At 43.0% G+C, this 15,088-nt stretch overlaps 1 protein-coding gene across 1 annotated transcript; it reads right to left on the reverse strand.

The window, feature by feature from the left end:
• Window positions 1-12,409: 12,409 nt before the first annotated feature.
• On the reverse strand, window positions 12,410-14,531 carry MAS1 (MAS1 proto-oncogene, G protein-coupled receptor). Its single transcript, XM_009929423.2, has one exon. It carries the CDS (start codon window positions 14,529-14,531, stop codon window positions 13,542-13,544), a length of 990 nt encoding a protein of 329 aa, XP_009927725.1. The 3' UTR covers window positions 12,410-13,541.
• Between the last annotated feature and the right edge of the window lie 557 nt (window positions 14,532-15,088).

Genomic DNA, 15,088 nt, shown 5'->3' on the forward strand with positions numbered 1-15,088 from the left:
CCATTCCCCGGTCATGTGACCGCCGTCATGTGCGGGCGCGGCGCTCACGTGACGCGCCCCTTCCCCCGCCGCGGAGTGGGTGGAGCCTCCCGCTGCCGCCCGCCCGCTCTCCCCCCCACCTCACGGCCGTCCACGTGCTGGGCGCGCCCACTGGCCGCGTGACGCCGCCCCGCGAGGGCGCCCGTCCGCGCGCGCGCGCGGGAGGGTGGCGGTTGGGCGGCGGGGCCAGTCTGTCAGTCAGTCGGTCGGTCAGTCGGTCCGTCCGTCAGGGCCGGGGCGGGTGCGTAACGGGCGCCAGCGCCCACCGCGGGGCTCGCCGCCGCCGCCGCCAGGCCGTGCGGCGGACCTGCTGCCCGCTCACGGGGAAGCGGGCGGCCCGGGACGGCAGCCCTCCGCATCCCCCGGCGTGGTGTGCGGGGGCGCGGGGCAGAGCGGCTGCCCGCTTCGGCTGCCGCAGGGGCAGCGCTGGGGACGGGTCGTCCCGCTTCGGGAGCGCCGGCCTCGGCAGGGGCGGACTGCCCGCCGCGCTGTGCGCCGCCGCCCTGTGCGCCGCCGCCGGGCCTTGCGCTCTGCCGGCTGCCGGCTGGCGTTTGGGTGTGCGGGGGCTCGGCCCGTGCAATGCGCTGGGAGTGGCACGGCGGCTGAAGTCAGAGAGGCGCTGCTTGGGAAGAGTTAAAGGGCGTTTTAAATAAGTCACTGAACAGTGTGCTGTCAAGTCTCGGGAGAGACCAGAAAACTAAACCCGTTAGGGGTGGAGGCTGAGGAGGCGATGGCAGCAGCGTGGCTGGTTGTATCGCGAGTATTACTACTACAGCAGGGAAGCTGGCGTGGTGCGGAGATTATCCCGTTCCAAACGGCGGGCAGGAGGGGAGGCTTGCACAAGGCAGCAGCCTCATCAGGGGGAAGTGGAAGAGATACTGTCTTACCACCTCAGCCTCCTAGACTGCTGAGAAGAGCCAGCCGGCCCAGAGCTCGTACAACAGATGACTTCCAGGATTTCGCAAAGTTTAAGTCGAGTGCTTAAGATTCAAAAGAGGGACTTGGCATTTAATTTTTATGAAACTGCAGCTAAGAAGCAAAGCACCTTTGAGAGTGGGAAGACGCGTAAAGGTGGCGAGAGTGAAAGAAAAATAAAAGTTACACTCATTAAACAGACAGCTTTCTTGCTTATGTGAAGAATTTCTGTTCACTAATTATGAATGCTTTCCAAAAGTCTGTTGCACAAAGAAATGCAAAAGGCCTACAACTGAAGTAGTCTCTGTTTCTCTTGCCCCATTCCGTGACATCCAAAGGAATAAGACAGCACTGAAGATGTTCCTCTATGGCAGTTTAACCTGACTCCAGGCTGCTGTGATCTACTCCTTTCCTCTTCCTTTCTCTCAGTTATATATTCTACTTCCCTCCTTTTAAGTAGCATTAATTCTTCTGCAACAGGGCAGTCAGCTGGTTATAGATGCTGATCTGTCTGACAACTAACATACTATTTTGATTGTTCTAGGTGAGTTTTCAGTGGTCTCAGTTGCCTGACTTACTTGGCTCACTGCACGTCTGCACAAACACCAACACCAGCTCAAGAAGGGGGAAAGGAAGGCATAGCTGGCGCTGTGGAAGGAGGAGGCCCCAGGTAAGATCAGCTTTAGCTGCTGTGAAATTTAAACCCGACCAGAGAAGCCAGAAGTTACAGCTCAAGTCCAGCCAATGGCTCCCCACTGCCATGCACGGCCTCAGTCCCTGGTCCCCTCTGCCTGTCTGCTTGCACATGATGTAGGGACTTGTGTAAAGCCCCTCAATTCAATTCAACTCATTAGTCCAACAGAAAAAAAATCACCTTCTGAAAAAAAGGGAATAGATTTCTGCTGGCTCAGCAGTTATAGCAGCCTTCTGCAGTGATGAATCCTGGTACAAGGGCAGAGGATCAAGAGGAAAGTAAAGCAGAAAGATGACTGCACCGGTTGGTCTGTTCAGCTGTGGTAGCAGCTTAGCTTTTAGAGTTATCACAGCCTAACCCAATAGCAATGTCCTCAGCTGATGAAGAGAGGAAGACCTTCAATCTTTGTGCTGGAAAGAAAGTTGTGACATGAAACAATTATCAATCTAACTTTGCACAGAACCAAAGAAAAAAAATAATGAAAAGGACTGGGTGAATGCTGTTATCCTTAGCAGTTTTCTGTTACTATATGATGGATTATTGCCAAGTCTTGCTCTTTTAGTGGATTCCTTAAAGCTCCAAATCTGATTACCCAAAAATCCCTGTTGTCTGCTTTTAAGACTCTAACCTCTGTAGTTTAAAGACAAGCTTGATGGCATGAACTCAACAGCTCAAAAGAAGACAAAAGCAGTAGACTAAAGAAATACCAAGTTTATTATTTCTGTGGTTATGTTTCTTAAATTTTGCTGCTCTGCTGGCAGTGCCAGCATCACTCATTCTAGACAGAGCAGTGCAAATACGTAAGACTTACTGGTAAGTTCTGTCTCTGCTTACCAAGTTGAATTAAAAATGTATTGACCAGGAAATTCACTGCAGACAGCACTGCAAGCAGACATACTGTAGCTTCTGATCTTATTAGCTACCTGAGTTTCTGCAAGTAGGGCTTTATTCGAGAAATTATCTTTGTGTAGATTTAAGCATGTGAGTGACTCCACTGAAGAAAATGTGACTGCTCATGTTGCTGACATTAAGAATGCATATAAAGATCTGCAGTTTTGGGGCCTGGCAGTGTAGAAACAGTTAATTTCAGTTATCTGATAGGAGCTAATTCAAAGTTGTTTACTGACAAAAGAATGAAGAAGTTACATTCTTCATTCTGCACACTGCTTTGTATGCATAGGCTCCTATATATGCACAAGGCTCAGAGACTTCAGAGCAGTTTCCTTGCATACAGAGAAAAGTATGTGAACAGCAACCTAACAAGAAATAAAGAAATTGAAACATGAGAAAAATAATCCCAGTTAGAAAGGGAAAAAAACCAGAAATTCTACTTTCAGGTGCAGTATCGATACATATGCATCAACCTAATAATGAATCAAAGTTGCAACGCAGCAAGGATAGCTATGGAGCTGCATAAATACTGAAATATACATTGTAAATACAAATACCTTTAAAATAAAATTATAAAATAAAAGTTTGCAGATTCCAATCCTGTGCGAAGCATGCAGCTTCCAATCCTATGACTGTTTCCATTTCCTATATATTTTCCTTAATTTTTGTAATCTGGGGGGTCCAGTGGTTATCTCAAGATCCATGGAATTTCTCCCATGTTTAAAGCTAAGTACATGCATAAAAAATGTCAGGAGCTATGTGTCAGTCATTTTTGTATCCTAAACTATGTTTTGCAAATAGGCAGGAAGGAATCTTGTTCTGAATATCGTTTATAAATAATAATTTAAATATTTACCACCCATGTTTAATGATATCAGCATCTCAGCTAGCCGGATACTGTGGGACAGTGTTAAAATATTCTGAAATATAATCTCATAATCTTACCTTTTCCTTTTCCTCAGGAGAGGCTCAGCATGATGACTGCTAGTTATGTTGCAGTAAATCCCAGTATACCTGAAATTCATGCTGAAACTTCCAAGTTAGGGATGGTTTTCAGTAGGCAGGGTATCGTGAATAGGTAATGAATATGTAGGTCCTCTGAGATTCTTCCTTGCAGCTTGCCAGGTGTCAAATGTCACATCATTTCATGTTCTTCTGATTCACAGTCTTGCTTCATGTGGCCAGTATCAGCTGTGCAGTACAGGCTGGCTGAGAGGCAGCTCGTTTCTACTGTTCTTGTCTCAGTTCCCTTAACACTCATATCTGATCTCTGTCTTTTCAATAAATAGGAACAAAAACTCTTTCAGAATCCAGAGCTGGTTTTACATTTGATTGTGGGAAATTCTTTGTCCAGTGAGATTTGGACAGTTTATTTCTAGCTGTCTGTAAGCTGCACTATAATAAAATAATTATCTTTATACTTCGTGAAAACTTCATAGGGCTCTTCCATGGAGCCGTGCTGTTCTTCAGAAAGCACAGAGGCACTGCTCACTGGGTTGTTCTCTCTTTTTTCCCTTTTTCTTGCTCACTACACCTAAACTTTAGTCTTCCTAATCTTACACCCATTGCCATTATTTGTGAATACTCCTTGTTCTTTTGGCTGCTCATTCAGTCTTTCACCATTTCTCTAATTCTTTCTGCTCCTTTTCCTTCCTTTTCTGTTCTGCTTCTACACTTCCCTGTTTCTTTCTCGTGTTTTTCAAAGGCAAGCTCTTGATAAGAGCTACCTCCTGATTTATTACGATGAGTTATCCTGCTTTATAACAATTTAAAAATAAGACTGTTGAGGAAAACAGTGCCTGCTGACCTTGTTTTGCAGACTTAGGTTTAGGCTTCCCAATGCTGTTAGAGATATAATGACACTTCCTAATCTAGCTGATATTGTTCAATGAAACTGTAAAAGAATATCAACTTTGTCTAAACACATTGAGCTTATTTGAAATCTTTGTCTTGTTGGGGAAGTCCTTACATGCTGTACTCAGTGTATGTGCTGAAAAGGGCACTGTTTTGTACTGTGGCTTAGAAGATTAGAAGATGGCCCTAGTCAAGGCCATTCCTGAGTCATTGCCTGAGCAAGGCTATAGCAGCTTTTCTGTATTTCTCCATTTCTTTTCAAATCTTTGGTCTAGTTTTCAAGGAATATGACTCTTGGCTATTTATGATTGGGTCAGAACTCAATATTTTATAATGGTGAATGATCAGATTCACCAGCTAGGGCCTAGGTTACTTGGTGAACTTGCACCAAGTAGAGAAAGAACTGTAAAATACGAATCACTTCACCAGAGTAAACCAATGGTACTTTCATTGGTAGTCAATGAAATTTCACTAGCACAAGTTTTTGATGTCAGAGGAATATGATTTGATTTCTCTGCTAATCCTGTTTCATTTGAAGCACCTACTAGAAATTTATCACAAATGATTTAACCTCAAAGCACCTTACCAAGGGAGTAAATGTGGAGTGAAAGACTTCAGTGTTTTAAACCTTGTTACCCAGTCCTGGGCGCTTTTACTTCAGTGTCATTCTTCACACTTTGGTCTGTTCTTCCCCCAGGAGCTTTTGTCTCTGTGGTCTCTTGTTGACAGCCATCTTTGAGCTAGCCACCATCCTTTGGTTCTGTGACCTCTGCTGATGCCGGACGGGCATCCAACATGAACCTGCTCTTGCTGACCTCGCTGTGTTCCCAGAGAGCATTCTGTCAGATGAGCAGATGTAAGTGTGGTGGTAGCAAACACGGCCCCCACTTGCAAGGCAGGCTTTGGAAATGAAAATGTCCCCAAATGTATTTGTTATTTTGGAATTATTTTCTGACAGTTCCCTCTATACCCCTCCTGACTTACATTTGTCAGCAATCTCCCAGGCTGTTATCTGTTGTCATTAACCATGTACTCCAAAAATATCACCAGCTCTTTCCAAATATGATAATCTACCATGTTTTACTCTCCAGTAACTTGATTTTTCCAATCACTTTTTAGCTTCTGGAGATGAAGTGTTTCTCTTCCCTGCATCTGGGACCTCATCTGTAACATAATTATCGCAATGCAAGTTGCAGCTCAGCACAGAAGGATGTGATAATGGGAAAAGATAACCTCCTACTCCCTCAGCTACAGTCACTGAAAACGGTTGTGGTTCATCTGCTGTGAGAAGTGCAAGCTAGTACGAAACATGTAAAGACCACTTGCCATGGCAAAAACCTGCAGGTATCTCTTGTGGAGCTGAAGTGAATAAATGAAACTTCTTACATCTGGAAGACTTACTGCTCCATCATGTTGTATTTTTATTCTGAGACAGTAAGCAGCTTTTTCTAATTCAGGAGTTATTTCACCTAATTCATGAGTACTATGTATGGCAATAAGTTGTCATCTGTTCCATCTTGATTGTTACAAGGTAACTGATAAATTTCTGTTTTGCTTCATTTTTCCTGTCTCTCTGTAGTGTGACTTCTTTCCCTTGTAACTGAAGGACACTAAAATGAGAATGCCATCTTCAGCATCACTCTTAAAAACTGACAAACTTCATACACAGCAGAGGAATGACCAAATCAGTTTTGTTTAAAGCATCAAGGCTCAACCTACATTTTCTTTCTTCATATTCCTCTACGGTAGGTGGTATACTTTATTCAGTTGATTCTTCTATCACCCTGTCTTGCTAGAATATATTTATATATTCTGAGAATATATATATTCTGTCCATGTATACACATTTGTTTTCATAGCCACATTCATAAATATGTTTAGGCCTATATTAGATGTCTTCTAAATATGCATTTTATTTCCATTACATATGTCTGTAAAACATTTTAAGATATCTGAAGTAGAAGAATAAGAAATAAAGTTACATATAAACTCATTTAGAAGAAAAGTAACAATCTGTTTCTTTGATAATAGATACCAGATTTCCCTGTATATTTTATATTCACAAGTTGTTGGAGGAGATAGTGTAGAGAAAAATAAGTATCAATAGCAATGTATATATGAAGGCCCAGTTAAGCCATTACAGGATTGACGCCAAATAACAATATTGTATAAATGGTTCAGTTAAAGAGTCGCATTAGATTATAATAATAGATTGCACATGTAGATCACAAGACAAGAAAGAGATCTCCACACTGCACTGTTTTGAATCTATAATATCTCCACGTGAGTCAGTGGAAGTAATCCAGATTTTCCTTACCTTTTCTCAGTCAGAACCTGAGTTAAATGAACCGAACACATGTAAATACAATAGTGAATGTACTGAGAAATATGCATCAGATCAAAATGGAATGATGCTTTGGGAGGTGATATCAAATCCAGATGGGGAAAAGTACAGATACAATTTTCTCAACACTGAAGACTGCTAAGAAACAGAGGCTAGTGTTGTGCTCAAAAAGATACATGCTAACAGATAAATGAACCAAAAGAGAGCTGATAATGAAGAATATAGTTAGTGAATAGAGCTATATTTACAGAGGACCTCAGCCATGCCAAGGTTAGCAATAGAGACGTCATTCATTACTCCAACACTGGCCTCACTGGCCCAGCCTGTCCCCTGGCTGGGGGCAGGTGCCTTCCAGGCCAAGCCCAGGGAAAAAATTATCAAAATTAGCCAAAACAAAGGTTGCTGGTTGTATATATTTATTTTCACCAAAATAATTACACTTTGCTGTAGTATGTAATTGAGTATCTTCAGTGAGCTTAGAGTATGTGTTCATCTGAAAATCTTCACTTGTAATAAAGAGAACTTTTTTCCTATAAATAATATTAAAAAGTTATATCTGAAGCACATATGTCCCTCTTTGAGTCAAAAATAAATCCAGATAGACCAAAGACAACACAGAACATAAAACACCCTCCTCCAGTGCATTTAAGCAAATGTTTTTTTCTTCTGAGATAGAACAGTGACACCAGGGTGTTCACTCCATCTTCTGCACATAGCTGTTAAAAGTTTTACGTCTCTTTGTAGACTCTTTATACATAAAAATACTTGCTCCTGTAAATATTTTAATTTATTCTTTACCTCAACAGTCTCTTACCTTTTATCATTAAAATTACTGTTTGTTTGCTATAATGTCCAATTGTCAAGGCCCATGCTTGTCTTAAAGTAAATTCTTAATGGGATAAATAAATACTTAATTTAAAGATACTCCTGTTCCAGAGACACTTTGTGTCCAGCTCTAAAAAAAAAAAAAAAAAAAAAAAAACCCAAAACAAAACCACCCAAAAACCAAACCAAAATTAGTTCCTTAGTGTCACTTCATGCTTAGTGATGTTAGAATGATAGAATTAAAGTAAAAATTTAGTTCTCCTACCCTTGAGGGCAATCCTTCAGAGTGACCATTAAATACTAAGATACAAACTATAGAGGAAAGATAAATAGACAGTGTTAGTGGTGAAATAATTACAGCAAATTGGAGAAAGTTTAGGATAAAAATCACTGTAACGAATTAGCATGTTAGTCTAGATTTCAAACCTATGGACTAAAATTCCAGTTGGAATAAGAAAAATACATTTATTCTATCTTCTGTATCCCTGACTGCCTAGCTGAGGTGCTGAGGGAGGTCAGAGATGCAGTGAAGGCAGAGCACAGGGCAGCAATGTGAGGCAGGGGCTACCCCATGGGAGAGTGACTGTCATGTCAGAGCATGGGGCTAAGGCAACTGTTTCAGATGGTCAACGACTCCTGGTGAGGAGAAAAGCATCCCCTGACTTGACTAAGTAGCACATAGGACCTGGTTCAAAATGCCACTGTCAAAACATTGCTGCGCAGTAGCTACTATAATATATCCAGATCCTTGCAGGAGTAACAGAATTGTGGACAATTGCATTCAATGTCAAGAAATGAGCTCCTTAAAAGTGAGGAGGGTTTTGGTTTTTTTTAAAGAAAGAAGTTGAAGGGGAAATGGCTATTAGGAGGTACAACAGAAATCTGTTCAATCACAAGTGGCACAGACAGGCTGGTTGGAGCAGATTGTTCATGGGTTTTTTCCAATATAGGAATTAGGGGCATTAAAAGATCTAGAATGTGGCAGCTCAAAACAACCTGAAGGAGGATACTTTTCAGGAAATATTTAATTAAGCTGTGAAACAGTGTCAAAGACAGAAACAACTTGTATGGCTTCCAGTAGAGGTCATATGTATTTGTTGAAGAGAAATCCATTGAAAGTTACCAAATACAAAGTTTTCTAGACCAGGAAGTTCCTGAGCTGATAATTGTTGAAGGCTCGGAGAGGATGAGAAGGAAGTGTGATATGTATTTGCCCTGTTTCTTCTCCTCTGTAGGCATCTGCTTGTGACCACTGCTGGAGGTAGGATTTGGGGCCAGGTGTACACTGCCACGTCCACTCCCTCTTCTACCCTCCGTATTTCTGAAACAACTGAAGCAAGGATTCGAGAGATGCCTACTATACCAGCAGCAGGTCCAGACTGTGTATTTAATGAGGCAAGAGTCCAGTTTTGAAAAAATAGGTTGTAATCATATCATTAAAAATTGAATGATTATATGCAAGGCAGTAGTATTAAAATCATGCAGGCTACCTCATCTCAGTACCTCTTCTGTGAATTCGGAGTTTTGCACCTACAGTACTTTTCTTTGAATGTGGATCCTGGTGCTTTATCTTTTAGGCTTGTAAGACTCAACTGGAAGAGCAAAATAATTCCACGTGGACATCACATAAGGGCCTGGGCAACCAAATGGAAAGCAAACTTGCCTTCCTGTTGCATAGGTATCTAGAAGCCCTGAGTATTGGATTTTAATAAATGATTTCTGCACGGGGTTAGGAAGAGAAGCAGCAAAGTACACACATGGCAGGCAGCATATTGTGGCAGCTACACACAAGCTCGCACTGATTTCGTGCTTTCCCTTGACCGCGGTACCATCAGAGAATATCCTCTGCTGACCAGTATCATCACTGCAACATCAGCAGGCCGTGAATGCCGCTGCTCGAACTAAAGGGGTAACTGAAAGCTGCAGGCAGCAGCTGTCCTTTCTGCTGGAAACCAGACAGTGCTGGGGAAGGAGAGGTGGGCACACAGCTAGGTTTCACCCTGATACCCACTGGGGGTACCAAAGGGTTGCACACCCCACCGCCAGGACTGGAGTACGCAGTCCAGGTCTAGCATAAGAGGCTAAGGGCTGTGGGTATTTGCAGGTCAAGAAAGCAGAGCAGGGGAAGAATTGCAGAATGTAGAGGATGAAAGTCAGCTAAGGATTCAAACCCTCTCTCTGGGCACCATCTCATCAGGCATACATGATGCGGGGAACTCAAGGAGTCATGTATGATCCCTTGTACTGAACCTCTCTGTCCACAAAAGCCAGCGTGTGGATCACCTTCCCCCTGAGACTGGCACAGCTGGAGGACTTGGAAAGGAGTCTCTCCCAGATGCACACAGAGCTGAGCATCACAGGCTCACGGAGGATGAAATTACCTGGGACCTTGCTGGAGATCTGTCTAGGATTTTTTGGAGGACCCTGCAACTGAAATGTCCCTTCTATCCTCCCCTCAGAAAGCGACCTGAGACTTTATACCAGGAAATGCTGTGCCCTTGTAGATTGTTCTCATGCTAGGAAAGGGAGCAAGGGGAGGTTTTCTTCTACGTCAGCAAACAGTACAACTGGGAAGTATTTCAGCTTCCCTTAGAGGATTTCCCGGGCTAAGCTCCAGGCTAGAAGTAAAACTGGGTAGTATGTTCTTCCTCACCCCTCTGCCCTTGCTGTTACAAGGATCATTCACAAAGTCTATGAGTTATAAAGGAAAGCTGCTGCATAAACTCATTGCATCATTTTGGACCTGAACCTGTACAGCAACCTGCCCCATGTCATCCTTTCCACCCAAGGGGTAGCTACAACAGCAAAAAACCTCTGTGCAGTGCCGAGGGAAGTGACTTCCCTCTCTGCATTTCTGAGCACACTTTTATATCCCACAACATTCATTAATATCAAGTAGATCAGAAGTGTGGTAAAGAGCATTATAATAAAGTAAGCACTATACTAGGCATTTCTTCCCCAAACAATTCCTTGTCTTGACTGCACAGCAAAACTGAGTCCTTATTGCCCTGGACATTACAAGACATAACCAAGAGAGAGCTGCTGTTCTGAAGTGTCTATAGTGTAAATGTGAAGGCACAACACTGGAAACAACATAAAATAATCCTCATTTTATAGGAAGGAAAGGGAAGGACAGAAAAATTAGGTGCCAAGACTGCATTAAAACAGAACCGTCATCTCTAAACTCCATGGCTAGTACTTTACCCACATGACAATCTTTCCTGTTCTGCACCACTATAAAGTGCTTATTAACACCACCTGATCTGCACATGGTTATTTCACCCTCTCCCACAGATGCAAATAATTTTTAAAAATGCAAGCTGGTGAAGAATCACATTCTTGTGCAACAAATGGAGTGTCACATTTTTCCTGGTTTTTTTTTTTTAAATCATGGAATAATATGCTTATCAGTTGCCCTTGTACTACAGCCTCTCTGCACAGAGAAGAGTCATCAGGTGCCGTGATAAAGAAGAAAGAACATCCCTAAGATATTTTTATCTGTGGACTGGGAAAGATTAATCATTTTTCAGCTGCTAGCTGCTCATTCTTATTCGTCCTTCTGGATGTTCATCTCAGTCTGAATGTTAATTTTGTCTGCTCTGTGAACTGATTTATGGACAGTTGTCCAAATTCTGAAACATTTGAGGGCACAGCCAGACACAGGTGAAAACGGGTAAGAAGCTAAAAGTCCTAGAGCACCTATTCAGCTCACGAGCATCCAGATTGCTGTGCTGCATATTATTGCCTCTTCAGATCTACTGCCCTGGCTGCATGCATAATGATCCTTAACCCAAACCTGTCATAATAATCTGGGCATGTTTAAGCACTGTAAATAATATGCCTTGTCTCACCTGTATCACTTTGAGAGAACTGGGTTACGTGCATGGTTACAGTGGAAGCATGTTTTGAACATGCTTCCTGCAACTTTGCCCCTCTCCCTGGTTCTCCATGTGATTATTGTAAAGGGTCTTGAGGTAGGGGTAGGGAATGGCTTTAGAGAAGAGTCTGGGGTTTTTCTGGGCTATTATCTACTCTAGTATTCAAGTTTATGGCATTTATCAGTGTTGACAAATTCCCCGTCAGCTCCCCAGCCCCCAGTGGGTGCATGCACACAGGTGCCACACGTATGTGGACGTCACACGCGCTCATTCCCCCTGACCATCCCAGGGTGTCCACAGACCTGCTTGCCATGTCCTCCACTCACCGACAGTGGGGAGCTGCTCTGCTGATTTGTCATTCCAGCAGTACAGGAGATCGCTGCCCTAAGACAGAAGCAGACTGCACTTATCTACCACCTGAATCAATAGAGGTGACTAGCCTGGGACTGGAGCTTCAAAGACAAAAACTGGGACAAGTAGAGGGGCTGTCATCGATAAAGGTTTTGATGGAGTGAGGTAATTAGGAAGATAAAAGGGTAACCTGTTCCTGAGTGTTTTCTGCAATGACACACTGCAACACTTTAATGCAAGGAGAAAGGGGCACATGTGTGGAAGGAATATTTATCCTTCTGAGATCTCTTCTCTATGTGAATTCCCATCCAATCCTCAGTCATAACCTACCATATTCCTTATTCCAGGACTGGCAATCTTTCAACAAAGGAGGGGTACGTTGTATTTTTCTTTCCCCAGTTAGCTATTAAGTGTGCCAATGGAAACTTGGCGGGAAGCTGAAGATGCTGCTTCTGCCTGTGACAGGAGGTCTCAGTTCCTGCTGAATTTGGAGCTCCATGGGGGCCAGAGACAAATGCATCTCCCAGACATCTCTTTGAAAGTGCCACAGCTCTCTGACTGCCCTGACCTCCCATATTCTGTGTCTGTGTGATACCTGACCTAGCCCCATCCCCTCCTTGCTGTTGTCTTCCTCTGTGGTCTGCAGCTTGGCTATAGTTGGGCAAGCGGTCCTGGGAATTAAACTGCACAAAATAACAGCCCCGGTACCCTGGCATACAACAGAAGGAGGGAGTCAGTTGGAACGGGGTGGCTGGGGTGTAGCCCCAGTCGTACATTTTGTGAGGCACCTTTCTTTTTTTCTGTTTGTCCAAAACTGATTGCTATAAAGCAGAGAGACCACATGGGGAATATATGTTCTCCAAAGAACAGGTAAATAATAAGGATGTGGCTGGGACAGCAAGTGTTGGGACTGAGTTTCTCATAGACTCCTTGAACAACTAAACCTACAGGAACACTGACATTTTGGGGATGAGGCAGCCCCACCCTTCATAATTAGGGCAAAAGCCCTCTGTGAGTTGACAACATCCCTATGCTGCCAGCTACTCCTGTGTGTCAGGTACCGAATTATCCAAGGACCCAGAGAAATGTTGATGTCACTGCAAATTACACAACATATACTTTGAAAACAGACTCTGAAGTAGCCCGTTAACAACAGAAGAACTTGACCATTTCATATACACTTAAATGTCTTGCTAGACCAAAGCTACACCATATGTTTTTGGGTATGTATGGAGACTTACTCTCATACGTGGATTTCTTCCTCTGTTTCCCCCAGGGAGCAGCTCTTTTGCGCACTTAAACAAGCTGGAAACAGTTGAAACTAAATCCCAGTATGTAACACGAGTCCTGCGTTTAGTGGGTTTGACTTTTAAAAATGCAAATACACACAGGCCCTGATGACTTCAATAGCATTTATGGGTGCTCAGTGCTTGTATAAATGTCACACTATTTATAACATATTTCTGTGTCCTTTTTTTATATTCTCTGTTGGCCTGTCTCTTTTCCACTGTGGTATCTTTGACTGACATAGTCACATCAGGATGTAGCATGTGTTTGAATAATTAAGAAAATACAAATAAAAGTTATCTTTATTCTAGTCCATATTTTTCCATTGCTCAACCACCAAAGATAACAGTACCATTTCACCACTGCTTTTTACATTCTATGGAAGAAAAATGCTTTTAGTTTTGCAGTGGTTTATTAAACCTCCAAGTCCAATTATTTGCCCCTAGAATTTCCCCCCTAACCTTTAGAAAATTGTTTCAGCTATATCCAAACTCATGCCAACTTCCTGGCTTCTCGGCCGCAACCCATCAGCGAGTGCTCTACTAAGAACGACTTTGAGGCTTTCCTTGAACCTCTTCTTCTTGCTGCTTCCTACGAAGAAGTAAACAAGGGGGTTGATGCTACTGTTAACAGTGGAGAGAACAACGGTGACGTGGTTCTGCTGGCTGAGCAAAGATGACCAGTGGTGGTAATTCAGAAGATACAACAGCCTCATGGGCATGGCAAAGATGAGGAAGACAATGACTGTGGCGACAATGATGATGTAGAGCTTTGACGAATGAGGTCTCAGGGAGTTACGATGAATCCTGATAACCAAGATCAGGCTGGACAGAATCATTAGAGGAATGAAGATCATGAAAGTCAGGATCCATGTGAAGATAAGCAGTGCTTGGCAATGGTTACCGTCGTCGAATTGTTCCTTCGTTGAATCATCTTTGCATGTTAAGTATTCGGCTACTGTCATCAGAAAAGACAGAGTCCACAGAATTGCACACACAATTGCCGATTGGTGCTGTGACCGGTGGCATCGGTACCAGATGGGGTAAACAATAGACAGACACCTCTCAATACTGATGGCTGTCAGGAGATAGAGACCAGTATTATATCCAAGAAGGAAGACAATAGATAGTGTGGTGGTTATATAATAGTAAAAACCATATGCGAATCCAAAACCAGCAATGTACTCAATTGACAGAATAAATGTACAAAGCAGTAAGGAGAGATCAGCAATGGACAGGTGTGTGATGTACGCAGTGAACGGGTTTCTTTTGATCTGGAAGCAGAGGCACCAGAGGACAATTCCATTTTCACAAAAACCCAGGAAGGAGATGATCATAATTACCCAAAGTGGGGTCAATATCTCCCAGACCCTTTCCTGTGTAGAAATGTTTCTGTGCATTGAGATGTTCTCTGTGCCTTCGCTGGGATGAAACGTTATGTTTGACTCATCCATGGGGAAAGCTCAAGTTTGGATAGCACAGCTCTTCCTTCTGTAAATATGTATAAAAATATACTGTGAGCATTGTGTGCTCCTCCCCTCCCCCTTTTCTTTCTGTTTTGTGGACCCTCAATTTCTGGCCATATCTGAAAGCCTTAGCAAAAGGAAAACCAGCTTTGATATACTGATGCTAGCTGAAACCCAGTTGTGACTACTCTTGGCAGCGTTAAAGATTGCTAAGCCCATCATGCTAGCAGAAATCCTGAGCTTTCTTCTCTATGGGGTTCAGCATGTAAGTGCTAAACCGCAGCTAAAGAGGTACTCTCAAAGAGCTCTTGGACAAGCAATGTCTCCATCACATTGCAAGTTTCATGATGTAGTGGTCACAGATAGCATTGGTGGTTCTTGTTAGAGCCCTATATTCATCCCAGACAGGTCTATTCAGCTCCCCCTGAAGCTAATGAGTAATGAAGCTAATGAATTCTAAGTTAAACATATGTATTTCAAATGAATTTGGCTTATAAGTTTTTTGTTTTTTAAAAAAATTGATACCAACATCACTTTTCCAGGAA

The sequence above is a fragment of the Haliaeetus albicilla genome, chromosome 7 (assembly GCF_947461875.1).
Source record: "Haliaeetus albicilla chromosome 7, bHalAlb1.1, whole genome shotgun sequence".
NCBI classification, from domain to species: domain Eukaryota; kingdom Metazoa; phylum Chordata; class Aves; order Accipitriformes; family Accipitridae; genus Haliaeetus; species Haliaeetus albicilla.